This window comes from Ambystoma mexicanum, chromosome 12 (genome assembly GCF_040938575.1).
Source record: "Ambystoma mexicanum isolate Mex_15411 chromosome 12, UKY_AmexF1_1, whole genome shotgun sequence".
In the NCBI taxonomy this organism is placed as follows: domain Eukaryota; kingdom Metazoa; phylum Chordata; class Amphibia; order Caudata; family Ambystomatidae; genus Ambystoma; species Ambystoma mexicanum.
In genome coordinates, this window is record NC_090936.1 from 513,256,929 (window position 1) to 513,284,877 (window position 27,949).

The following is a 27,949-nucleotide window of genomic DNA, read 5'->3' on the forward strand; positions in this document are numbered from 1 at the left end:
CTCCTTTTTTTTTTTACCATGGATAATTTTACAGGGACAGTAATCGGTTGTGCGACTCGATTGCCTTTATGAATTGGTAACATTTTCTCTCTACTATTGATCAGAATTACTTTTATTTCTCCCTGATAATCTGCATCCATGATCCCTCCAAGTACCTGGATCCCTCTCAGTGCTAACCCAGATCTAAGGGCAATCAATCCCATATGTTCTGATGGAATTTGTACTCCAATCCTGTCAATACCACTGATCCCTCTTGGTTCAAGTCTAATCTCCTCCATAGCATGCAAATCCACCCTGCGGACTCTGGTGTCGCTCAATAATGAGCTAGAGCCCCAGGTAACATTTCCCAGAACATCAACATTTCAAATGCCCTGCTTGGTTTAATTTGTAAAGCTGGCGTTAACATATGCATTAATGGAGTTTCACCATTTGCAATTGGTCTGTTATTCAATACTTGCACCGCATCCAGTATGGGCTCATGCCACCCTTTCAGGTTACCATCACCCATCTTTCGCAACTGTTCTTTCAACATACCACTCATTCTCTCAATCAATCCCGAAGCCTCAGGTGATGAGGGACGTGGAAAATCCATTTGACGCCCTTCTCAGGACTAGTCCTGAATCAATTTTCCTTTAAAATGTGACCCATTGTCACTTTGAATCTGTAATGGTACACCATAGTATACTGCCATTTGATCGAACAGTTTGATGGTATTCAACTGTGTAGCTCTTTTGCATGGTAATACCATCAAGTATCCTGAATAAGTGTCCACAATTGTACACGCATATTGACAACCTCTGCTGATTGGCATTGGACCAATATAATCGATCTGCCAAATTTGTGCAGGTGATTTACCTCTCTTCAATGTGCCTTGAATCACATGTGGAATGGATCTCTGTATCTTATGCCGACATATTGGACACTTCAAAATCACTGTTTTCACTAATTCTAAAGGAACGCAAATTCCTCGATCTTGTGCCCACCTGATAGTAGCCTTTTCTCCAAGATGCCCACTTTTCTGGTGTGCCCACTTAGCCCTTCCAGATCATCTTCCTAAGACCTCGTGTCCATAGCAGAAATTCTGGCATGTTCATCTGGAACCGAATTTAACCAACGTTCCAATGAGTCTGTTGTGCTATTGTGCATCCACATGATACACTATCACTTTACTATGCATCAACATCTCAGCGATATATTGCCACAGTTCTTTTCCCCATAATTCTTTGGCATGAATTTTCCATCCGTTATTCTGCCATGTCGGCAGCCAAACAGCAAGCCCATTAGCCACAGGCCACGAGTCTGTGTATACATAACATTGACCAGGCACATCTTGCTTCAATGCCTGATAAACTGCATAGAATTCCGCAAACTGATTACTCTTTCCTTTTCCTGATGTCAATATTTTCTTTGTTTTGAGATTGTACGACACAGCCTTCCAGTGTCGCTCAGTCCCTACATATTTAGCTGAACCATCAGTGAACCAAGCATGTTCAGTTTGCTCATTCGTCAAATCCCCAAAAGGGACTCCCCGTTTTACAGGAGATTCACAGATTTCTGTTACATCTGGTGATTCCAAATCAACTAGTGGAACACCAGCCACTTGCAATTCCACCCTTCCCTGTTTTGGCATAATCTTGAATGTACATTTCCATTTAATGATGCGAGCCTCTTGAGCATTTCCTATTCGTTTTAGGAGAGCTCAATACCCATTGCATGATCAGAATTTCTGGTTGGATCAATACATCATGACCCACTGTCATTTGCTCTGTATCCACAAGAGCTCAATAGCATGCCAACAACTGCTTTTCAAATGGAGTATATCTGTCACCAGCTTCGGGTAACTTTTGAATCCAAAATCCCAAAGGAACACGCTTCCTGTCCTGTTTTTGCCACAAACTCCAATTGTCGTAATTGTCATGGACAGACACATTTAATTCAACTTCATCTGCTCTAAATGGGCACAAATCCAGCACCTTTTGGATCGTATCCTTCGCTAGCTGAAATGCTTTCTCTTGCGCATCGCCCCGTTCAAATTCAAACTTCTTTCGTGTCACTTTGTAAAGAGGCGCCAGAATCTGCCCCAAATGTGTTATGATGCGGTCTCCAGAATCCAAACAACCTTATAAATTGTTGAGCTTGTCTCTTATTCACAGTTGTGTTGAAATGAAGGATCTTTTGTTTGATTTCACGATGCCCATTATGCCTCTGAATTCCCAGAAACATCACTGTCCCAGCTGGACACTGAATTTTAGTCCTATTAATTTCCCATCCCTCTTTTCTCAGTCCCTCAATGATTATTTTTAGGTGCATCAGCACACTTTGCTCTTTTTTTCCCTGAATTAAAATGTCATCAGTGTAGTGTGAAATCTGTATATCGGGTTTGCACGGTATCTTCTCCAAATGCTTTGCCACCAGCTGGTGACAAATAGTATGACTGTGCACGTACCCCATCGTACCCCATGGGTAAACGTTGAAACGTATACTGCCTCCCATTTCAAGAAAATGCAAATTGCTCTTGGCACTCTTCAGCAATTGGCATGGTGCAGAAGGCTTTTGCCAAATCTATCACTGCATACCGAGTTCCCTCAAACCTCTGCACATTCTCAGAGTAACGGCATCTGGGACTGCGGGTACTAAGGGAGTGAGTGTATTTATTCAGTTTGCGATAGTCCACAGTCATTCCATAACTGCCATCTGGCTTCTTAACCGGCCATACCAGATTGTTCCAAGTAGTAGTCACAGGATGTAAAGCACCCGCTTCAACATATCCATTGACAGTATTTGAGATTTCCTTATGCCCCCCAGGAATTCGATATTGCTTCGAAACACGTTTTGTTGCCAAAGGAACCTGGGGGCATCTTCAATTTTCCCACAATAATGGGGGTACACGTCCATGCACTTATTCCAAACTGATACGTTTTACCTCCAAGTCCTAAAGTCAATCCCTCCAGAATATCAAAGCCAATAATATATTCAGGGGAGCAATCAACACTTGATATGAAAATTGGTAATTGGAAAAGGAATAAATATCAACTTTTGTTTGAACTGCGTGGGTCTCTCTTCCTCCCAGTCCGTCTGTCTACCTTAATCCAGGTAGACGCTACCAGAGTTTGACCACAATCCTATTCGTATTTTGAATGCGTATATTTGGACTCTGTCTCCAACATCGCACTCGCCACCTTTCGCAAGTCGGCATAAGTCGGCTGATAAGGTAAAGCCATTCTCATGAACTCCTCATCCACTTCCGCTTCAGGTGGCGCAAACTGGGACTTGTCCCCAACTCTTTTCACCTGTTTGTACCACTCTTTTCCTTCAAGCCCTCGCTTTTTATATAACTGGTACACATGTCTTTTCTCGATACATGAGAATCCCTGCAGTCAAACCTCTTTCCAGGGGTCTGGCTCTCTCTCGCTGTCGCTCTCTCTCGCTCTTGTGCGCTCTTTCTCTCTCTGTCTCTCTCTCTCCCTTTCTCTTTCTCTCTCTCTCTTTCGCTCTCATATATATTTATTTATATATATATTCCCCCAGGCCTGATAGCATCGACCACTTCATCTGTTAATTTACCTGTCACCCCCACCAGCAAAGTTATGATTACATTTATATAAGCAGGTGGAGCAGTTCGAATAATTGTATTTTGGGCTGAAACCGATAATACCACCACCCCCATTTTTTCTGGATCATCAATATGGATGGTTTCTTTCATAGCATGCTCCCTAAGTTTTTGAATTGCCTCTCTGTGTGTACCACTTCTCATCGCTAGGACAGTCCGACGTAATCTGATACTTGCGATTACATCCTTGAGCAGCTAACTGTAACAAAGACGCTTGCAAATCTCTCCCCTGGGCACCAGGAGGCGGTTCTGCACACAATATTTCCTGAATGAATTTCATGGGACAATGACAGAAACCTTGATAATCGGTTGGATCTACAAGAAGGCCTTCTGCACCGCCATCAATATGACCATGCACGATAATAGAGACTCACCCGCCCTCTTTCTCAATCAATTAATGATTTCCCCAACCTCTTTTTGAGAATAATCCTCCAATATTGTCAAATCCACCAGACCACCTCTAGGATTATTCGGATGTGGCCCAGCTCATCTACGCGTAACCGATTTAACGGTGACCTCTTTCCTGTCCAGCTCCGGTTTAGATGGTATTTCCCTTTCTGGACCACTCTGTGAACTAGTGCTGTCAAATACATCCCTGTCCCACTGGGATCCCAATCAACCCCTGCAGAGGCAATCACTGTTGCCACTTTGTGAGTGTTCACTCTCCTGCTTCTCTTTCGATATTTGTATTGGGCAACCCTTAAAGCAGCTCTCTCGGCCACTCCCTGATATTTGCCTGCCTTATGATAAATTTCATCTGATGTTGCTGCATTAGCACAATCTGTTTCTCAGCAGCCAGCTCTTTTTCCAACCCCCTGCAATTCTACATTCTGCTTATGTATCTTGCTGAATGCATGTAACAAAATACAACCTCACACTCACTCGCACTCACTCGCACTCTGCAGATCTAAGCAGGTACAAACATCAGAAATACGATTGAGTAATGTATCATTACACGGCCCGCGGTAGTGGGCGTGTAGTTATAGTTAAGTTGCTAAACCCATAGGAAGACCACTTTTTGGGCGGCTTATAACTTTGCTCCCCGTAGACGAATTTGGATAAAACTTTGCCACTGAATTCTTCTGGTAAGTTTGGTGAGGTTTTCTGTATGGGGGGCAAAGGTATAGGGGCGACCCAAATTATATATTTTTTCCATAGACTGAATGGGAAAAAACTTTGCGCACGCCTAAATGCCAAACGGTGGGGAAGATTTTAACCAAATTTGGGGCAGGTGCGGGGTCTTAGTTCCAAAAGCGTGCTTTTGTGTGTTCGGTGGAAATCCAACCAGTTCTTTTGTTGCAAAGAACTGAAATATACGTCTCAAAAAATTAGTGATATCTGGCTCCGCTCAGCGGACCCATTTCCCTGTTCGCTCCGCGGACAAAAGTCACATTGGCTTGCAGTACGCTGTGATGTCGGCAAACATTGGATGCTGCCGGTGGTTGGCTGGAGGGTAAGCGTGCTGTGCGTCAACATTTTGGGGAAACACTGCCATGGTGTATCTGAGGACAGCGCCGGAAGGGCCTGGAAAACATACTTTACGCCATGTGGTGGTAGGAAGAAGGGAAGGAAAGGGTGGGGGGGTGACAAGTGGGTCATCTGATATATCTCATTTGGTGGAAGAAGACGGTGATGTGCCTGCAGTATCCGTGCGTATTGCGCCAATTCACGGGTACCTCCACAGGCAACTACCTTGTGTGGTGAATGCAGGCAGCCTGCCTTACAGCACGATAGCTGGTGCGACAAACTATTTCCGTGGTGACTGATGGCAGATGAATGGCAGAAAGGGAGTGCCTTGCACATGACATGAACATTTTCACATACAGTGTACTATGGTGTGTTGCATGTGGTAAGACCGTAGCTGCTCCGATGCATGGTTGGAGGCCTTGCACCGACAACTATGTGCCCTGGTTGCAAGTAGATTTCACATTGTTGTCTTGTGTGTGTGGTTTGTCAACATTGCATACACTGTTGGTTCCATGGGTGTGGGGATAGTTAAAACATCCTACAGTGTGTAGTCCATGGCTGGACCTGGTGGAGTGAACAGTCCTACAGTGTGTCCAATTGGTGCAGTGTTGAAGTTCTGTGGGCGTAGAAGTGGATAGGGTTGAGCTGCATATTTTATCAGCTTGGGTACTGTCTATTGCCCGTAGTGCTGGCTACTGTACTGCACCATGAAGTATTGGTTTTGTGCACTTAATAGAGTGCTGGGAGCAGGGCCACTGTTGTGAAGATTTTGTGGTTGGGTTGGCAGTAATACAATGCTCTGTGAATAGAAGTGGGTAGGGGTGCCGGACACTGGTATGTTTGTGGACTCTGGTAACTGTTACATGCGTGCATGCATCGCTGTATTATGGTGCAGGGGTTGGGTAGACGCGTTGCTGCCTATATTACGTCTGTGGATTGTGGTACCTGGCCACATGTTTGCCAGCATGGCTCTGTTATGTTATGCTGGGTGTGGGCAAGGCCTACACTGTTGGGTGCATGGCAAAAGGCCATAGGCCGTAGGCCATTCACCCAAGAGCCTAGGCCTTCACCACAGCCATCACAACATAATTCAGCCATGTAATGTTAAGTCTGCATCTCTCCGGGGGTGGTGACCTTTAAAGAATGGTTGCGCAGGACATTTTAGACATGGTAGAACAGCAGAAGTGAGCTGCTATGCGTGCATTACCATTTAGTGTAGGTTATTGCACGTGTTGCACATTAGGGAGCCACATATGACTGTTTGCTATGGTTTGCCCTTTATAACACCCTTCCTGTGTTATTGTCATATATGCTGGAGAACAGGCAGGGGCAAGATGGGTTAGAGCCTGGCAGACTAAACAAGCCTTGCAGGCATCCAACATCCATTTACCACACTCTTGCAATTAGGTGCATTTCACAGTTAGTCCCGGCCCCCTTTGGGGAATCTGATTGGCTCAGGCACACTTCCTATACACTCAAGATGGCCCCTGGCAGACTTCCTGAGTATGCAAGAGCACGTTCTAGCCCTTGGGCGAGGTTGGCTAAATAAGCCACGCCCAAAGGCAGACCTGTGCTTCGTGTTGCAACTGTGGCTTCAAGCAACACGCTTACCGCAATATCCTTGACTTGTTTCTTCCTCGGCTTCATCCACGCGCCTGTCCTGGATCTCTGTAGCTGGAAATGAAAGTAGGCATAAGAAAAGCAGTACCTGTAAATGCCTTAGCTGCAATCCAACTTCTTCAGTAAGCGCGTGCGCAGTTAGCAGCATCACTTACCTGCATCTTCTTGGAGGTTCAGAGTTCTTGTGCACGTCTTTTTCAGAGGATCCCTCCGAGAATCAACTGTGAAGAAAGAAAGAACAGGATTGCAACTGGTAATCACAGTTGTCTACCGCGCGCATAACTAGCCGCATAGCAAGGTCCCTTAGTGACGCGCAGAATAACCAGAACCACCCCACAGACGGGGACTAGAAACTTACCTGCAAATATATCCGATCCGGTGAAGTAACTAGAACTAGAACCTACCTGCAATTTGGCACTAGAACTCACCTGCAAGTAATCCAAACCAGTGAAGCAACTGGAACTAGAACTCATCACTGGGTGAAGAAACACAGTGAGTGGCAGAACAGAGACTTAACCAGGACCTGAGGACGTTCCAAGGGTCTCAGAGATACAGCGCCCCTGCCTAGCTCAGTATGGAGAGTTCACCCAATCTATCTTAAAGGTGAGCCATACTCCTACGCTTCCATCACAGCACACACGGGGAGGAGGGAGAAAGGGGGATTGGGGCCCATATCCAGGTAAACTAAGCAGCTCACATCTCTCTCAACAGATACCCGTAGTACCACTCCACTACTCCTGGGAAAGGATGTGGAAGACTTCTTCGCTCCCGCAGAGACACAGGCGAGTGTGACAGAACACAAAGCCGTTTCGAAACACTCTGCCTTAGCGATGGAGACTTCCGAGGTTGACCAGTTGGTGCAATTGTTAGGTGACTTGCGGGCCGAAGTGCATGCTTCTCGTTCGGAGACCAACTCATTGCGACGAGAGTTGGTGGTGAATAGAGATAAGACTGAGGATTTGGCTAGGCAGCTATTGCAGACTCGGGCAGGTTTTTCCCCTCTTCCGGTTGGGGTTCCTCAAGGGCCGAGCCCAATACCATCATCGGCAACACCTGTACAAGTAGTCATCCCGGGGAATATACTCTTGGCCCCCCCAGAGAGGTTCACAGGGGATCCCAGACGGTTTGGAACTTTTATGAATCGGTGTCGTCTACACTTTTTGTGCAAGCCCAGACTTTTTCCTACGGATCAGTCAAAGGTGGCCTTTGTGCTCTCGTATTTAGGGGGTCATGCAGCGGGTTGGTTGGTCCCATTGGTCAGTAGAGACAACCCTTTACTACGGAACTATGCTAGTTTTCAACCAGAATTGGAGAAACTCTTTGCCCGCTGCACACAGGGTCATGCACTTGATGAGGAATTATTGTCCCTCCGGCAGGGTAGCCAGGAACGTATCGCTTATGTTGCCACTTTCAATCGCCTGATTGCTGAATCGAACTGCCCTGAGGAAAAGCGTATCACGTTGTTTTACCGGGGTTTACAAGGAGAAATCAGACGTCCTTGCCCAAGTAGTTAATCCTCCGGATGACTGTGCTGAGTATATAGATTTGGCTATGCAACTAGACCACCACCTACAGAACCGTTAGGCAGATCGGGCCCGTACGGAAAGTCGGACCATTTACGTGATGCCTAAAGAAAACTCGACCCTGCAACACACAGAATCACATTCCGAACCCATGCAACTGGAGGTTCTTCGCGGACCTCTTTCTAAGGCTGAACGCGAACGAAGACGAAAGGAACAAATGTTTGTATTGTGGCCAATCAGGTCACCTTCTTTGAAACTGTCCTGTAAAGCCTCCACGAAAGACAGTAGGTGCTACGGACCGTACCAAATGGAAAGATGAGGAGGCGGGAAACGTTGATGCCCGCAGACTTAGAGTTCGGTTTGTCGAGCACAATAAAGATTCATCTGACCTCCCACTTTGCAATTCCAGTGGTCTTGGCATCCCAGCAACAACCAAACAAGATACATGCACTCGAAGAGTTTATTGACAGTGGCACTATCGGGAATTACATGGACCTAGAGACTGCAGGCAGGATAGGGTTGCCCATTTGCACAAAGAGGAACGCTGAGAATGTGACAGCAGTGGACAGAACTCAATTGCTTTCTGGCCCAGTAACTCAATGCACCGCCGATATCACGTTAATTTGCCAAGGCGGTCATAGGGAAAGCATCTCATTGATCTTATCGCTGCTCCCCAGTTCCAGTTGATATTCGGCATTCCCTGGTTGGAACTGCACAATCCACTTACAGATTGGCGCGCCAGAACCTTAACCTTCTCTAGGGAATGCACTCACTGTTATCACCAGGACCGGGAAGTGAGACGCTCACTGCCAGCATCCTTTAAGGAAATCTCAGGCTTAGGTAGGATGGAACCTTACCTACGGAGTATCAAGAATTCCAGGATGTTTTTGCCAAGGGGCAAGCCAACATCCTACCTCCTCACAGGGTTTATGATTGCCAAATTGATTTGCTATCTGGGGCACAGATGCCCTGTAGCCGGATTTGCGCCTTGACCGAAAAGGAAAACGCTCATCTAAAGACCTATTTAGACCAATATCTGGCAAACGGTTTCATCAGGCCCTCTAAGTCCCCCGCAGCCTCGCCACTTTTCTTCGTTCCCAAGAAAGAGGGCGACCTACGTACGTGCATAGACTATAGGGCTTTGAACCAAGTAACGATAAAGAACAGGTACCCATTACCGTTGATCACAGTACTACTCGACCAGGTGCGACGAGCCAAGATTTTCATGAAATTAGATCTTCGCGGCGCCTACCATTTAGTACGCATCAAAGAGGGCGATGAATAGAAAACAGCCTTCCAGACCAGATACGGTCTATTTGAATACCAAGTGATGCCCTTTGGGCTTTACAACCCGCTAGCAGCATTCCAACACTTCATGAATGATGTTCTCAGAGAACTGCTGGATGTTTGTGCAGTCGTATACATCGACGACATCCTTATATATTCACCCAATGTGCAAGAACACGTGACGCACGTAAAAAGCTGTGCTTCAAAAGTTAAGGGAAAACAATCTCTGTGCCAAACTCGAGAAATGTTCATTTCATATCACCGAAGTAGAGTTCCTTGGTTTTGTATTATCACCAGGTGGAATTAAAATAAACAACCGAAAAAAGTGGAGGCAATTGTCATGTGGCCGCCACTGACATCAGTAAAGGGAGTGCAAAGCTTTCTTGGTTTTGTGAATTTTTACAGATGGTTTATACCTGAATTTTCGCATCTTGTTCATCCAATTACCTCCCTGCTAAGCAAAAAACGAACATTTGAATGGACACTAGAAGCAGAAGAAGTTTTCCGAGCCTTGAAGGACAAGTTTATCTCGACACCGGTCTTCAACACCCACAACCAGACCTTCGATACATCATGGAAACAGATGCCTCTACTGTAGCTATGGGGGCTGTCCTATCTCAATAAAGTCCGAAAACAGGGTACTTACACCCCGTAGCTTTCTGGTCCAGGAAGTTTACTCCAGCAGAACTTCATTACGCAGTTACCGACAAAGAACTACTGGCCATTAAAGACGCCCTGTCGGAATGGAGACACTACTTACTTGGGGCTAAGAACACCATCACCATCATAACGGATCACCGAAACCTACAGTATTTACGCTCTGCAAAAGCACAGTCATCCCGGCAGCTCCGATGGGCCCTATTCTTCCTGTCCGAGTACGACTTTGTGATTACATATCGACCCGGAGGTAAGAACGGCAAGGCTGATGCCCTCTCTCGCATAGGCAAGGGCGAAGACGCTTATATCACCCCCGATCCGGTGGATATCATTGGGCTTTATTATTGGGATCTCATTCCCGGTCATAAAATTCTGGGGCTTTGTGGGGGATCTCCCACGTCGTTAGAGCTCCTCCAACAAACCGTTAGAGATACCTTCCAGGAAGACGAAAAGAAGGCCTGGTACAAAAGAGGAGAACAGTTCACTATACGCAATGGTCTACCTTACTACCAAGGTCGTCTTTTTCTCCCAACTTGTGCTCTTCGAGAGGAAATTATAACCAACTACCATAACTCACCTCTGGAAGCCCATCCAGGAATTACAAAGACCCTTGAGAAGGTCAAGAAACATTACTGGTGGCCAACATGGCAGGAAGATGTGACTAAGGGTCCGAAAAATGGGGATTTGTGCGCCGTTCTGCCCGCAAATCCCTGTTTAACAAATGGGGATTTGCGGGCAGAATGGCGCACAAATCCCCGTTTTTCGGCGCACAAATTCCATGAATCAGCCCCTAAATTCGTAAATTCTTGTGACATCTGCGCTCAATACAAAACATCCAGACAGAAACCAGCTGGTCTGTTACAACCCATGGCAATACCACCGGCACCTTGGCATAACCTCTCAATGGACTTCATTACGGATCTACCTTCGAACTCTGGATATAACACTATACTAGTAGACTTTGATCTCTTCTCCAAGATGGCCCATTCCCTAGCGTTCAAAGGAATCCCTTCAGCATCAACCTTAGCCCAGGTTTTCCTTGAGAACATCGTAAGGGCACATGGATCCCCCTCTGTGATTATTTCGGACAGGGGAAGTCAATTTGTGTCCTCCTTCTGGAATAAATGCTGCACTCTGGCAGGGACCGAAATCCGATTGTCAACCAGTCACCATCCCCAAACCGATGGCCAGACTGAACGCACTAACCAGACCCTCGAACCGTATCTTTGCTGCCTCTTACATCAGACAGATCTAGCTTGGACCGAACTCCTATGGATGGCTGAATATGCCTATAACAACTCAATCCATGCTTCAACACAGCAGACTCCCTTTTTATACTTTGTATGGCCGTAATCCACGAACCTCAGTGTACGACCCACCGGAAATGATTGAAATGCCCGCGGTAAAAAAGTTACATGAGCGATTAACTCAAGCAGCACAAGAAGCAATCAGACATTTACTGGCAGCCAAGACTACACAGAAGAGAAATGCAGACCAACATCAGAGGAAAGCGCCAGATTATCAAGTAGGGGATTATGTGTGGTTTGCGATTAAATATATGGCCCTGAAAAGGCCCAGGAAATTTCAGCCAAAATACATTGGCCCGTTTACCATTGCAAAAGTAATCAATCACGGAGCCATGAAACTAACCCTACCATCTAATATGCGAATACACCAAGTATTTTACGTCTCGTTATTAAAACCTGTACATCCAGGCACTCAAGTACAGGTTCCCCAGACACCAATGGTGGACGAAGGAGAAGAACCCGAATACGAGGTAAGACATATCCTGGACTCTAAAATCGTCAAGAAAACCCTATATTATTTGGTAGATTGGAAGGGGAATGGACCTCAGGATAGGTCATGGGAACCCAGAGAACATTCACGCCCCTCGTTTACTCTGCAAATTCCACAGGGACAATCCCACCAAACCCGGGGCAGGAGGTACACCATTAGGGGGGGGGCCTTGAGGGGGAAGACTGTCATGTATGCTGGAGAATAGGCAGGGGCAAGATGGGTTAGTGCCTGGCAGACTAAACACGCCTTTCAGGCATCCAACATCCATTTACCACACTCTTGCAATTAGGTGCATTTCACAGTTAGTCCCGGCCCCCTTTGGGGAATCTGATTGTCTCAGGCACACTTCCTATACACTCAAGATGGCCCCTGGCAGACGTCCTGTGAATCCTGAGTATGCAAAAGCACTTTCTAGCCCTTGGGCGTACTTGGCTATATGAGCCACGCCCAAAGGCAGACCCGTGGTTTGTGTTGCAACTGTGACTTCAAGCAACACGCTTACCGCAATATCCTAGACTTGTTCCTTCCTCGGCTTCATCCGCCTGCCTGTCCTGGATCTCAGCATCTGGAAGTGAAAGAAGGCATAAGAAAAGCAATACCTGTAAGCGCCTTCGCTGCAATCCAACTTCTTCAGCAAGCGCGCACGCAGTTAGCAGCATCACTTACCCGCATCTTCTTGGAGGTAGCGTTCAGAGTTCTTGCGCATGTTTATTTCGGCGGTTCTCTCTGAGAATTACCTGTGAAGAAAGAAAACCGGATTAGAACTGGTAATTAAAGTTGTCTACCGCGCACAGAACTCGCCGCATATCAAGGTCCCTTAGTGACGTGCAGAATAACCAGGACCACCCCGCAAACGGGGACTAGAAACTTACCTGCAAATATATCTGATCCGGTGAAGTAACTGGAACTAGAACCTACCTGCAAACTGGAACTAGAACTCACCTGCAAATAATCCAAACCAGTGAAGCAACTGGAACTAGAACTCATCACTGGGTGAAGAAAAACAGTGAATGGCAGAACAGAGACTTAACCAGGACCGAAGGAAGTTCCAAGGGTCTCAGAGATATGGCGCCCCTGCCTAGTTCAGGATGGAGAGTTCGCCCAATCTATTTTAAAGGTGAGCCATACTCCTACACTTCCATCACAGCACACACGGGGAGGAGGGAGAAAGGGGGATTGGGGGCCCATATCCGGGTAAACTAAGCAGCTCACATCTCTCTCAACAGATACCTGTAGTACCACTCCACTACTCCTGGGAAAGGGTCTGGAAGACTTCATCGCTCCCGCAGAGACCCAGGTGAGTGTGACATTTACGTTTGGTGATTGTGGTACGTGGCCACATGTTCGCATTCATGGCTCTATTATGTTGTGATGGGTGTGGGCAAGGCCTCCACTTTTGGGTGCATGGCCAAAGGCCGTAGACAGTAGGCCATGCACCAAAGAGCCTAGACCTTGACGATAGCCACCACAACATAATGCAGCCATGCAGGTTTCACTCTGCATCTCTGCGATGGTGGTGACCTTTAAAGAATGGTTGTGGAGGACATTTTAGACTTGGTAGAACACTCGAAGTGAGCTGATATGCGTACATTACCATAAGGTGTAGGTCATTGCATGTGTTTCACATTAGGGAGCCACATGTGAGCATTTGCGTTTGCTATGGTTGGCCCCTTATAAGACCCTTGCTGTAGGAAGTGCTTTAAGATATTGCGCCATGAAAGGAAGTCCTACGCATCACACATTTAAAATATAGACAATGTACACAGCCACCCATATACCGTTCCCCACACCCAACGCAACGTCATACAGCCAGGCATGCAAACATGTGGACAAGGTGAAAGTTGGCAGGCTCAATTGTAGATGGGGGAGTGCATTGCACATGACATGAGCATTTAAACATAGGGTGTACTACGGTGTGTTGTGTGTGGTGAGGTCTTAGCGCCTTGGATGCATGGCTGGCGCCATTGCACCACAAGCTATGTGGCCTGCTTGAAAGTAGGTAAAAAATGAAGGAAGGCGAGGAGCGCACTCAGGTCCTGGTCAATTAAACCTGTTGCCAAAAATATATATATCTGGGTTAAATCCCAAGATGAACAAGTTGCTCAGTGTTACCAGGGTTAGATCCCTTCAGCTGCAGTTCTGTTGTCTGTAGTTGTACTCTTTCAAGCGCTTTCTTATCTCAAATAATCATCAGGCAGGCTGAGTTTCATTAGCAGGTGTTACTGGTTAGTCTCAAAGAATTCTGGTAGTTGTAGTGAAAAAGTTTTTTCAGTACAGGTGACCAGCAAACGACACCCCTCCAATAGCACAAGTCCTTCCCAAGTTTGGGGGAGGGGAGAGAACCACCTTTATGATTCTCCAAGGTGGGGCACAGTCGCCCCGGTGCCGCTGCCTCTGGAACCTGGAACTCCCATAACAGTAGGTAAAAAATGAAGGAAGGCGAGGCGCGCACTCCAGGTCCTGGTCCATTAAACCTGTTGCATAAAATATATATGCTTGCAAGTGGGTTTTCCATTGTTGAGTTTTGTGAGCATTGCATACATTGTTGGTTCCATGGGTGTGGTGATTGCTATCACATACTAGTTTTCAGTCCATGGCTAGAGCTTATGGCGTGAACACTCTTGCAGTGTGTCCACTGAGTGCTGTGTTGAAGTACTGTGTGTAGAGAAGTGGATAGGGTTGAACTGGATATTTTATGTGCTTGGGTAGTGTGCATTGTGCAGATTACTGACTACTGTACTGCACTTTGAGGTATTGGTTGTTTGCACTTACTGGAGTGCTGGGAGGAAAGAAAATATTGCTACCTCTACTTAGTGGTGATGGGTGCCGCTCTGGGTGAATATGGATGCTGAAAGCGTGGATACTTTTGGAGAACATTTAACTGGAGGTGCTTTCAAATCACATGAGACGTGTACTCTGAGTGTAGTACGGTACATATGGAGTGCTGTACAGAAATTATAGTGTTCGATGAAGACGTCTTCGATGTGATTGCTGCATGCCAGTGTGACTATTTGATAGTACCTAATGAGGGAGTGCTGCAAAAACAATAGTGGAAAGGGAAGAAGGAATGTCCCTGCTTTACTGGGGCGCGGCCCTCGCTCTAGCTGGGAAAACGCATGTGCCACATCCTGCCGTTCTGAGCATGGTGGGCATGGAAATCGAACTGTGGGGATTATCCAATCGGGTGTTCAGCGTGTGGTTCACTATTGTTTTCCCAATACTCTGTGTAGTGAGGTTGGTAGAGATGGAGAGGCGCACAGTGCTGGTCGTGGTTGATAGCTTTGTGCAGGATCTGCACAGGTATGCCGTGCAAAGAGACGTTGCTGCTCATTTCGGGTTGGAAGGAGTGGAGGCTTTGTGGCGCAGTCTCTATGAGTGCGGTTTCGGCGGGATGGTTCACCTTTGCAGATATGTGGCCTATGTCGCTACTGTCAATGTTGTCGTGGTGCATTATGGAAGTCTACATTTGGGTTACATGTCATGTGGACGTTTGCTATGCCACCTGAAGAAGTTGATGAATGCAGTGATGCAGATTTTTCCCACTGCCAAGGTCGTTTCCTCATGCATACCACCAAGAGGAGTATGGGACTATGCTGGTGTAATTCGTCCGCACCCAGAGCTCGGAAGGTGTACTATAAACCGAAACATGTGTGAATGTATGTGCACTGATGGGGATGTTCTCCACCCACTATGAGACCATGAAGTCGCAAAATATGCACTGTTTCCATGCAAATGGCATTTCTTTGACCGCCATTGGCAATGCTATTTTCTTTCATTCTGTGCAAGAAGCGTTGACCAGAATTCGGTAAAAATGTGAGGAGGAGAAGCAAACAAAGTCATATAAAGAGAAAAAACAAAAAGGTTGATTTCAAGCATGTAAAAAAAGAAAACACGAAGAAAAAACGTTTCTGAGCCACCACTAAAGACCCAATCCCCTACCCCGTTTGAAATCTCTCCCCCCTCCCGACCCTCGGTTCCTCGCATGATAACTCTGCAGATTCCGCTGTAGTTTCAGGATTACACGTGCCACATCCGGGCATTTTCAGTATGGCAGGCATGGAAATGGGACTGCGGAGGCTAAGGCATTGCTCAATAAGGTTTCTGGTTTTGGTGTGCGCAAAAACTGTGGCAGAAGGTCTATTTGTACAGAGAAATGCGGAAGGCTATGGTTGAAGTGTACAAGATAAGGGGCGGGCATCCTGTTCGTATGCATGCACTGTATGTACTTGTTTTAAGTTGCTAAGATACAATCAGTGCTGCTTTTGTGCAATATTTCTGCAAATTGTGTAGAAAATGGGTTACTGCGGAAAAAGAATAAATAACAATAAGTAAAAATGCAGCCCCCTGATGACAAGTGCAAGGATACGCGCAGACATCATGTGGTGGTGGGACTGTTAGGGATACAGAAAACAGTCCCCAAGTTCAGGGGTTGCCAGAAAGGCAGTGCAGGGGTGCGACTGACAGGGGTGTGGGGGGTCCTGGGTGGGCACGAGATCAGAGGGTGACCAGGTAACCAGTTCAGAATCCGTTTCAGCCAGGAAGTCAGCAGTGGCGAGGAGGAGAAAAAGCAGAAGCAAAGAGAAAGGTTTTGAGGTGCTTCCAGAACCGGACATGGTTCTCAAGTTTCAGGGTGGCAGGGAGGCTGTTCCAGAGGGAGGCCCCACCCGAAGAAAGAGATCTACCACTAACTGGGTGCTTGGAGAAGCGACTGACTCTGAGGGAGTTGGAGGCTGATGAGGAGCGAAGAGCTTGAGAAGGGAGATATGTAGGAAGTGAGAGTTGAAGGTATTGAGGCCCCAGGGCCCAGAAGGCCTTGTGGATAATGCAGAGGGTTTTTAACTTAATCCTCGCAGCCACTGGGAGTCAGTGCAGATATGTCAGTCCCGGAGAGATACAATCCCTGTGCTTGAGGCCAAGGACAAGTCTTGCAGTCCTGTTCTGGATGAGTTGCAGAGGGCGGAGAGTGAGGCGGACAGATTTAGAAAGAGGCTGTTGCAATAGTCCAGCCTAGAGAGAACCACAGCTGTGGAGAGTGAGCTTCTGGGAACTTGGTTTAGGTTGGTAAGATACATTCAGTGCTGCTTGTGTGCAATATTTTTACGATTTATGTAGGAGATGGGTTAGTGAGGAAAATCATTTGTAGCATTGTCGGAAGGAAAGAAGAGAGTTCCTGTTTGGATATTACACTGGCTGATATGGGTAAATGAAAACGTTGAAAGCATATACCATTGAAGTGCCACTTGATGGTAGGTGATGGGACGTATGTAATAGACGTACAGTGGCAGAAACCATGCTCAGAGGCACTTACAACCGAGTTGTAAACATACTGCAAAAAAAGTATTCGTGCCTCTACTTTGTGGTGATGGGTGCCTAAGTGGATGAATGAGGATGCAGAAATCTTGCATAGTTTTACTGAACTTTCTACTGGACGTGCTTTCGAATCCCAAGACACTTGCAGTCTGAATGTGTAATGGTATATATGAAGTGTTGATATGAAGTGTTGTACAGAACTGACAGTGTTAGATGCTGACGTCTTGGATGTGATTGGTGGATGCATGTGTGACTATTTAACAGTACCCAATGAGGTAGTGCTGGACCAAAAATAGTGGAAAGGGAAGGACTGCTCCTGCTTTACTGGGGTGTGGCCCTCACAGTACTTGGGGAAGCGCACGTGCCACATTCTGCGCTTCTCACCATGCTGGCTAATGGAAATGGGACTTTGGGGATTATCCAATGAGGTACTGAGGGTGTGGTTCACAGGAAGGGGCAGTAATACTGTTTTCCATTACTCTGCGTAGTGAGGCAGGCTGACATGGCGAAACGCATTGTGTTGATTTTGGGTGATGCCTTTGTGATCTGCAAAAGTATGCCCTAGATATGCCAGGAAAGACACTTTGATGGCAATTTCGGTTTGGAAGGAGTGGACACATTGTGGTGCGGTGTTCATGTCTGCAGTTTCGGCATTATGCTTGCACTTTGCAGACAAGTGGCCAGTTTCACTGCTGTTCATGTTGTCATTGTGCATTATGGCTGCATGCATTTGGGTCACATGGCTTGTTCACGTTTGTTCCATCAACTGAAGATGCTTTTTCCCACTGCCCAGGTGGTTTTCTCAGAAATACCACCAAGAAGAGTATGGGACTATCCTAATGTATGTTCCCAGTCAGAGGCTGGAAGGGTTTTCATCAACAGAAGCATGTATGATTTTTCATTTTTTTTTTTGTCTGCTCGTGGGATGTTCTTCTGAAACAATGACATCATTAATTCTCGAAATGCAGAGTTTTTCCATGCAAATGGCATTTCTTTGTCCAGCATTGGTGATGCTCTTTTGTTTGCCCATCTACAGGAGGCATTGAAAAGTTTACTGTAAGAATGTGAGGAGGAGAAGGAAACAGAAAACCCTATAAAAACCGAATATAAAGGTGTTTTTCTAGAAGCATCTAAAAATAAAAAGGCTCTTTTCAGAGCCACGACTAAAGACGAAATCCCTCACGCCTGCACACAGCACGAAAGCCACATCCGGGGGAGTATGGTGGACATAGAAATGGGACTGTGGAGGCTAAGGGATTGCGCAATAACTTTTCGAGGTGTGGTGTCTACGCAGAGGAACGTTGTACAGAACTGATAGTGTTACATGGAGAGCTCTTTAATGTGATTGGTGGATGTGTATGTGTGTGACTATTTACCAGTATCGAATGAGGGGGTGCTGGAAAGAAGATAGTGGAAAGGGAAGAAGGACTGTTCCTGCTTTACTGGGGCGCGACCCTCGCAGTACTTGGGGAAGCACACATGCCACATACTGTTTTCAGCATGCTGCCGATGGGAAGGGTACAGTGAGGATTATTGGTACTGAGGGTGTGGGTCACAGGAAGGGGTAAATACTTTTCTCCATTACTGTGTGTAGTGAGCCGGGCAGACATGGTTGCCATTACTTGCAAAGGTAATGTAGCATAGCAGAAATTGTTCCAAAATCAATTACATCTCAGAGCTATTTGGGCCCCTACTCTGTTCTGAAAAGCTACAAACAGAATGCGGAGCAGTTCTGGGGTGTGACCTTTTGTAGGGCTGCTGCAGAGACCTTGCAACTGGCAAAGAGGCCTACATCGTTGAACCAAATACATACATGTGCAATGGTACATTGAGGGGGTTAGTAAGCGTGTACTTTCCCAATAACACTCTGTAGGTTACAGAAGATTGTACTTTTCCATTGTCTGAGGGTCCGGATCGTGTCCGCGATATAAGGGCCCACGCGCAGCGTGGGTGCTGTCGCATGGTGATGTCGCGAATGTTCTCGATTGGGACGGCTGTCTTCAGGACGTGTTTTGGGCAGAATACTTTGTGCGCATGTGCATAGGTGTCCTATGCACACCATTGGGATCTTTGGATTGATTAATAGTGCGACACACGTGCGCTGACCATTTTGGGACAAGCTGGTTGTCTGTAGGTTATAGCAAGTGGGATGTTTGTGTACAGCTACCTTTAGGACGTGGGTGGGCGCCTCAAACTACTTCAAGTTTGTCACAAGTTTCTTTGCATATGCTGGACAGGGGCGCTGTTACAAAGAGACTGAGGAAGAGATGCGCATGCGCGTACTTGTGGGAGCGGACGTTTGTCCGTTGCACAACTAGTTATAGGTGGGTCACAAGATGCAGACATGCAGTTCCTACTTGCATAGTACGGATGCCTCCATTGTGATTGCGGGTAGGCCTGGCAGGTGCGGTGTCCGTAGGACACCTCCCTTTTGCTTAATTGCAGTCATTCCAACCAGTACTGTGCGCCGCTGAGTCATAACAGGATTTTAAAAACAAAGGAAAAGCCACATATACGCTCAGGAACAATTTACATAGCAACCTTCATTTCCACACATTCGTAGATACTATTGGGAAAGGGAAGGGGTAGCAAAAGTGGATCAATATTGTGGGGAATTCGGCATTTGCACAAGTTGGTCATGAGGGGAGGAAGGGTTTGAGGTATTATTGTAACGTCTTTGATCACACAGATTTTGATGGGATGGCGGGCTATGAAATGGGGAAGGGGTACACGTGCAGGTCGGGCACTGGTATTTTATTTAGTCCATAATCTCTCCTTGTATGTAATATTTTAAGGCAGCAAAATTGTTCAACAATTCTTCCATTTTGGCTTCCAGGCTGTCCAGTTTGCTATTTACAGAGTGTCTTTCCTTTCCTGTGTCCATATGTTGTTGTGGAAGGGGTGCCGCTTGTGCTGCATTGCTTTCCTTTCGAGTATGTTGTCTTAAAGAAAAGAAAATCTGTTGGGTGTACATGAAGCAATAGATGTTAAATATTTCACATTTCAGACTGCAGTGCGTACCAATGGGGTTACTATTGTGAGTGATTTAGTCATGAGGGAAATTCTTTTCCAGCCACTCTAAGGTGCTTGCCATTGCTGCGTACAAAAAGAAACATTATCAAAAAAGAAACATTATGCTTATCTACCATTTGTACACCACCTGTGCAATTATGAGACCAACTTTAGTGTGCTCACTACCTTGTAGTGATGTTCTGGTCTTGGTACTTTCCAGTCCTTACTGTGGCCGTTTCTTTGTTCCCATGTAAAGCAGCAGTGCGGTATGATTGTTGAAGGCAGACGTCACTTCTCTTATTGGTGCATTATGGTATGGTGCACTCCCGATGCCTTTGTTCTGTTTCTTTCATGAGTACACAGTTTTCCAGACCTACTCTATTTTCCCTTGCAATTCACGTACATGATGCTGTTTGTATATGTTCTGTGTGTTTGCTGAATGGTACCACTATGTAAGAGAACCTCTGCCTTTCTGAGCAGGTTGGATGCCACCCGAAGTCCGCGACCAGACGCATACTTCGCGACTGCTGTGCGCATTAACAACGGGTTCAGTATGTTGTAATGTACACCTTTACAAACTAAGGGTTTCCTGGTAAAAACCTATGAAATTCTGTGAAAAAACGTTTGTACAGGGACGTTATGGTTAAAGGTAAAACCGGAAAACCTCAGAAATTCGCCAGTTGTGGTAAGCTGAGCAACCATAACTCGTGCCACCACTGTAAACTGCTAAGACTAACACCCATGACATCAAAGATGACATCACAAATGTCAGTGATGACATCACATGAGGAATTAATTTTGATGAAAAGTCCCTACAAGGGGTTGTGTTTATGATGTTGGTAACAAGATGTCAGGGGTGATCGTGAGACCTATCATGAACTACTTAATCTATTAAAGAATGTACTCATCTAAACAACATTGTATTTCAGTGTTGTTGTTAATACAGAAACCTAATCCTAAATAAACATAGGCAATGGCTGCAGCATGCACCATAGAAGTACAATATTTATAATTTTGTAATTTTGGAAAGTACAAAAATGAATGCTACTTTAACAGAGTTTTGAGTAATGTTAAACATGTAATAACTAGCTAACAATTCAAGACTTACTACACACTGGTGCTAGTACAAACAATATTGATATTGATATTTTATTTATATCGCGCTCATGCACAAGTGTTTCAGAGCGCGACCAGGCAAAAGGGAGGGGAACGGGGGAGAACAAAAACAACGATATTACTAGGCCCAGTGACATTGAGAACGCGCAAGTGCATGGGAAAGGGAAAAAGGGTAAGTGCATGGAAGGCAAAGTGGAAAGTGCGGAACAGAGGAGAGAACAGAAGAAAATAAATGGAAATAAATAAATAATTAAAGGTGGTAGTGCAGCCAGCAAGTGGCAAGTGCCAGGTTAAGCAGATAGGGTATATCTGATAGTGCAGAAGAGAAGTGGGTGGGGGGGACTGTATGGTTACAGATGCAGACCGCAGTGCAGGGGGTGGCCAGGAGGCAGTGCAGGGGGTGGCAGGGTGAGCAGGTACCTGTGCCCGGAGGAAAGAGGGCGTCCAGGTGAGCGGTGCAGAGGGTGGCCAGATGAACGGTGCCGAGAGAGAAAACAGATCAGCAGGGGAGAGGAGGGGAAAAGGCAGAAGCGAAGAGGAAGGTCTTGAGGTGTTTCCAGAACCGGAGGTGATTTTCCTCAAGTTTCAAGGTGGCAGGGAGGCTGTTCCAAAGGGAGACCCCAGCCCAAGAAAGAGATGTTCTCCCAGCGAGTTTCTTTGAGAAACGACTGGCCCTGAGGGAGTTAGATGTAGCGGAGCGAAGGGCTCGAGAGGGGAGGTATTTACGGAGGGATAGTTGAAGGTATTTTGGACCCGGGCTCCAGAAAGCCTTGTGAACAATGCAGAGGGTTTTAAATTTAATCCTTGCATCCACTGGATGAATACACATGAAGACCCACAATGCATACAAATCAGAGGCACATAAAGGGAAACTAAAGTAAGTAAGGAAGGAAGAAAGAAACGGCATCATCAGAAAATGTTAATAACATTAAAGTTCATCTTTATGTATACAAATGAATTGTGTGTTTGAGGCCTTCTTATTGTCCCATGTATGTGCACCATGACCTGAGACCAAACCCCAAGGAAAGTACTTTAAGAATTTATGACAAGGTTAACGTCTGGATATATAGCACCTTTTTGAATTTTAATATTCTGACTGCCAGTGAACAGAACCGCCTGGCCTACATATGTCAACAAAAACAAGTTGCCCAGATATGTGATGTCATCAATGACATTTGTGACGCCATCTTTGATGTCCTGGGTGTTAGTCTTGGCACTGCACGGTGGTGGCGTGGGTTATGGTTGCTCAGTTTACCATAACTGGCGAATTTCTGAGGTTTTTCAGTTTGATCAGTAACCATAAAGTCCCTGTAGAACTGTTTTCCATTGAATTTCATAGGTTTTTACTAGTGCAACTTAACCATAGCGTCCCTTTTAACAATGTTTTTTCACTGAACGAGGTTGATGGTGCATACTATGTTTTTAATGACAATATTAAGTAGGTTTTATTGGGTATTGGATCAATTAAAATATCTGGATATAGGAATTCCTCTAATGTGGTCTCTTATTGTAATGAGGTTTTACTACTTTTCTGTAACTCACTAGTAAATAATTGCACATTCTTTTTTTCGGAGGGAGGCATGGATTGTACCCCTCTTGGCCCAGTTACTACCTGCATTCTTATGTTTGAGCCTTCCTTTTCTAGTATGGGCTATCATCTTGCGTACACGTACAATTAATTGCTCATGAAACTGTGGGGCTGACCCTCTTAGGGTGATCTGAAGGAATTCCTGGGGGCCTGAGGAGCCAGGCCCTTCAAAAAGGAGCTATGCGATTGCTTCACTAGGAAATATAAGGGATGTTGCCATTAGCAGGGTCGAAACAACAATATTTGATGTTAGGGGGGCCTCTGCACAAAATATTTGAATATCGCTGACTTACATGGTGCATCAGTTACTAAACCTATCTGGTTGTCTCAATTTCTTTTGATTCTGCTAATCTTCATTTTCATACCTATATCCTCTCCCATCTTAATTGCAGTTCTCGACTCCTTGGGTCTCCAACATAAGCTATCACTGTGATGTTACTGCCCAACTTCTTTTCAATTCCTTTTTTCTTACATTTGCACTTTGGCAATTTGAAGGCTCATCCTTTTTCCAGAAGAATGATTTCAAAATGTGTCTCTGCGGTTCCGTTATCCTAGTAATTTCTCTTGCCCTAGATACTGTCTTGACCCATTTGCTTTTTCTCCGATAAACATTCTTACAATCACTATTCCTATTCTGTCTCATTTCTGTTCCCTCTACCTAATTTTGCTGAAACTTCAAGATGTCTGCTATGTGCAGAAAGGAAGAAAATCTTTTTTTGTGTCTAGAATGCTCATTGCTAGGAATTTGTATTTAACTGAAATTATGCTTGGAAATATTCACACAAAACAAATCTTTGGGTCTTTTAAAATTACTACTTTTAATTTGGTTGGTGCATTTTAAATTCTTCAATTCAAATGTACTTCTCGTTGAAGTCTCCTTTAATTTCAGATATGCTCCGGAATATGCTGTGTATTTATTATGTGGATTAAATAAAGGCTCTTTGGATGTAATTATTTTCACACTGTTACTGGTATATGGAAATAAGACTAATGGTGGTGAAACTATCCTTTTCCAGAATGAATGAAATCAATCTCAGCCCTGTGAGTATAGATCAGCTCACCAGCTCCTCTGTCAGCAATGCTTTGCCCATATCGGGAAACCAGTTGGGACTCTCCGGATCCCCCACTCACAACCCTATACCAGCAGCAGGTAATTTCATTTTACTTTAGTTCACGTTATCACAAAATGATCAGATAGGTGAAAAATCACAATGAGCATAGAAACCGCAGGGCCTTGTTGACTGTTTGGTTAATTAATTGGTCTTGGTCATTGTGAAGGGTGTGGCTGGTGTCGAGTCTTGCATCACTTGGTGTGCTTCACAGAAGTACTTGCACTCTGTTGGGCATGTTTTGTCTACCCTTCAAGTTGTGGGAGACCTACCCCCAGCTGGGCAACATTGTTCCCTCCATTCCACCTGACTCTCCTAATCGTAATCTTGGCCTAAAGGTATATTCATAACACTGTAACATTCAATAAGTGACCTCCAAAATGTGCACTCCCCACTAGCTGTTGGATAGTGATAATTTGATCCTTGAAAGAAAGAAAGAGAACTGGCGGGAGGTGAGGGGGTGGGGGTGTATTTTCCTTTTTTTTCTTTTTTTTATAATGATGCCCGACTAGTAGTTTGCAACTTAAAACTGTTATCCCTGCAATATGGTAAGGGAACCTCCATATGTTAAAGGCAAAGGCAGTATTTCCAATTGAATGATTCTAGAGCTACTTTTTAGGGCCCCTTTATTTTTTTGTTTTGAATCTCTGACCAGTTTTTGGGGGTCAGACTGAATTCTACTGCCGTTGCAACCCTCTTCATTCATTTTGAATATATGTTCTTGAGTTACCATAAGGCTCCAAGTCCTAGGATTCCGAACAGATTATCACCCTACATTAGTGTGGGGATTAGGCTGGTGGAAGCTGTAATTTAGATAGAGTTTAGGCCATTTTACCACATTGGTCAAGTGTATATTTTAGTAGGCACAAGGGTACCAATGTATTGCTTTTTCTTTTTTGGTGTATTGTCTGCTCTCTACCATTTTGTCGGAAGGGGATGTCTTTCCATTAGGGAACCATGAGGTAGGCTTAAAATTGCCATTCTGCACTGTTGGGCTATTTGAGCCCGATTACAGGCTCTCTATTGGCATTTACTGGTTTAGACCAGTATGTCAAACGGCTGTTAGTTTCCAGTCTTCAGCCTGGGTGTTAGGAAAGATTTCTCTTTTGACAACTTTCCCTCCATAGTCTCTTTGAACCCCCCAATCTTGTTTTGCTTTTTTTTTTAACCTGCTCTGACTTTTTTTTGAGGGGAAATAAAGCCTTTAGCTTCAGTTCCCCTGCCTTTTGCTAATTTGTTATGTGGAAACTCAGTACTGGGGCACAGTTTCCCCTCTTTGCCTTGTACTTTCTGTAACTTTGTAACATTGCACACGGCATCTTGCAATGCAGTGCAATGGGAATACTTTTGTATCGCTGTAGCCTTTTACACTTGGGATTTTCGGCTACTTTTATATGTTCCCCAAAACAAGCTGGTGGCAGCAATTCTATTTTTACAATGTTTGTGTTCTTTCTAGTGTGCACAGTCGTGTTTACCACGTATGGCTACTAAACGTGGCTAGTGCCCTAGAAATGGCTATGGCATGAGATATTTTCTTGTTCTTTGGCCATATTGTTGTTTGGCCTTCTACCTGACTTTCCAAGTTAGGAGATTAAACATAAGGTCATAAACTTGCCCAGGAAAAATACACAACTACTGGCTGTTTGAATGGTGCCTAGCCTTACCATTGTTGGGCTTGGACTTGCTTCCAGGCTGGATTTTGGATACAAAGAGGACTCCTGCAGCCATTTCTACAGGTCAGCATTGGAGCCAAAAATCCCTCATAGAACAGCCAACTGAAGATCCGAAGAAGCTCCTGAAGAGGCCCAGCATCCCTTCCTGCATCTGGCCTGGTGAAGCCCTGTTGAACTGCCAGATCTGAAATGACCCTGTGTGGTGCTTCAATCCCTGCACTGTTGGGACCAATCAGTCTCAACGTGTTGGAAATGTCCCTGGTACAACCGGAGGACTGTCCAGCACTCCAGTGGACCACTACGCTGGAGCAGTTATTGCGCATTTGCAGCCAGAAATTTGGTGCTCTCCAGCTTGTGGTATAAGCCGCCTAAAAGACAAATTTCCACCTCACAGCTTCAAGGGACCCTGTCCTGGAAGGACTTCTACAACTGTGACTGGAAAGGATTCCCTTTGTTTGTGTGCCTTGGCGGTCGCTGCAACTCTCCTTCTGCTATCCTGTGAAGTGTTCTGAAGAGGGCTGCATTGGTGCATTCTGTATTTCTCCATCGCCAAGTGTTGCACTCTGCTCCTTGACCCGACCGGAAGAATCCTTGCACCTTCAGCTCCTGTGCACCTCTCCCGGAACCAACGGGGGGGATATCCAACCTCCTGCACACCCCTCTCACCCCACCCTCCCGACCCCCTGTCGGCCCATCAAGTCATCTGCGAAAATCGAGTCTGGGGTAAGAAACTGCAAAGCATGTGTCTCCCCCTGTCCTTCATACACACACAGTACTTTACTGGCAGCTTCATTGAATAACGCGATGTGGCCCATAGTTAAACCCTACTGCAATGGCCCAGCCCACGCACAGTACCATAAATAACAGGCTAATCAGCATATCCCTCGGCAAACACTGCGTGCGGGCTGCCTGCCAATACACTGCAGGATTTATACCTTGCACAGTTTGACTGGAGCTTCTTCATGGACAGCACACTCTGTGTGCAGGGCATAATTACAGCTGAGCTCATCAAATCAGGAATAAGCAGACTCTCAGATCATTCTCCTCATCACGCTTTCAAGTATATTTATGGACCATCAGCATACTCCATGGGGTCCTTTAATCTTGGGATCAACAGGCTATAAATATATCAGTTTATCTGGAACCAGCAAACACCTGTTGTATCCCATCCTCGTCGTCCGTTATAGTATTGGAGAATGTTAAGAAATCATCAGGAATCGGGTAAGGCACTGCGGACTTGAGTATATAAATGGAGTAAGTTTATTCATAAGTTACAGGGCAAGTTGATTAGGAAAGGCAGGAGCTAAACAGGTAACATCCTTCAGTTCGGTTTTCCCATCCTGTAATCCCAACTTTAGCTATTGGAACATTCATATCCCCTGTGATTCTAAATTCTACTATCTGCACAGTGGGCACCCAGTGCAGATACATGATATAAATGCTACACAGGATGCCCTTTGGTTGTCTGTGTGCCTTGGCGGTCGTTGCAACTCTCCTTCCGCTATCCTGTGAAGTGTCCTGAAGAGGGCTGCATTGGTGTATTCTGTATTTCTCCATCGCCAAGAGTTGCACTCTGCTCCTTGACCCGACCGGAAGAATCCTTGCACCTGCAGCTCCTGTGCACCTCTCTCGAAACCAACAGAGGGAAATCCAACCTCCTACACACCCCTCTCACCCCACCCTCCCGACCCCCTGTTGGCCCATCCAGTCATCTGCAAAAATCGAGTCTGGGGTAAGAAACTGCAAAGCATGTGTCTCCCCCTGTCCTTCATAGGATAACATTGAGAACAAGTCTCTTTGCTTTTTGGTTTACGAATCAGAGTAGTAAAACCTGAAAGATGAGAACACATTTTACTTAACTCAATAACTTTGTTGCCTCTCTTTTGTTGAACAATTGCCACCACAAGTAACTTGTCGGCAACAGATACATTCTGGGGAGAAGCATTGAGACACTGAACGTAGCACATCTCCCGTTTGGGTTTTCTGCTGCTGAACATCTACTTGTACGCAGGTTATGCCTTCCATTCTGGCACTGCCTTCAGACCAGTTAACCGCCATGTTACCATTGCTTCCTGCATTTGCCACAGGCTCTCCCACCTTGGAGCTGGTCATTGCCCTGAGCAGCACCTGCTGCCCCCACTTTTGTTTCTGTGCTGGGATAGTCTTCGGCTGGGTCACTC

General features: G+C 45.7%; 1 protein-coding gene across 5 annotated transcripts in view; it reads left to right on the plus strand.

Annotated features, from left to right (window-relative positions):
• PRDM4 (PR/SET domain 4) overlaps positions 1-27,949 on the plus strand; it is a 617,560-nt gene that overhangs the window by 134,082 nt on the left and 455,529 nt on the right. For 3 of the 5 annotated variants that reach the window (XM_069628794.1, XM_069628793.1, XM_069628795.1), the window contains one exon: positions 24,004-24,137. The exons of the other annotated variants lie outside the window; for them this stretch is intronic. In XM_069628794.1, coding sequence (XP_069484895.1) covers positions 24,004-24,137 — 134 coding nt within the window. The remainder of the gene's footprint in view (positions 1-24,003; positions 24,138-27,949) is intronic. 5 annotated transcript variants of the gene reach the window in all.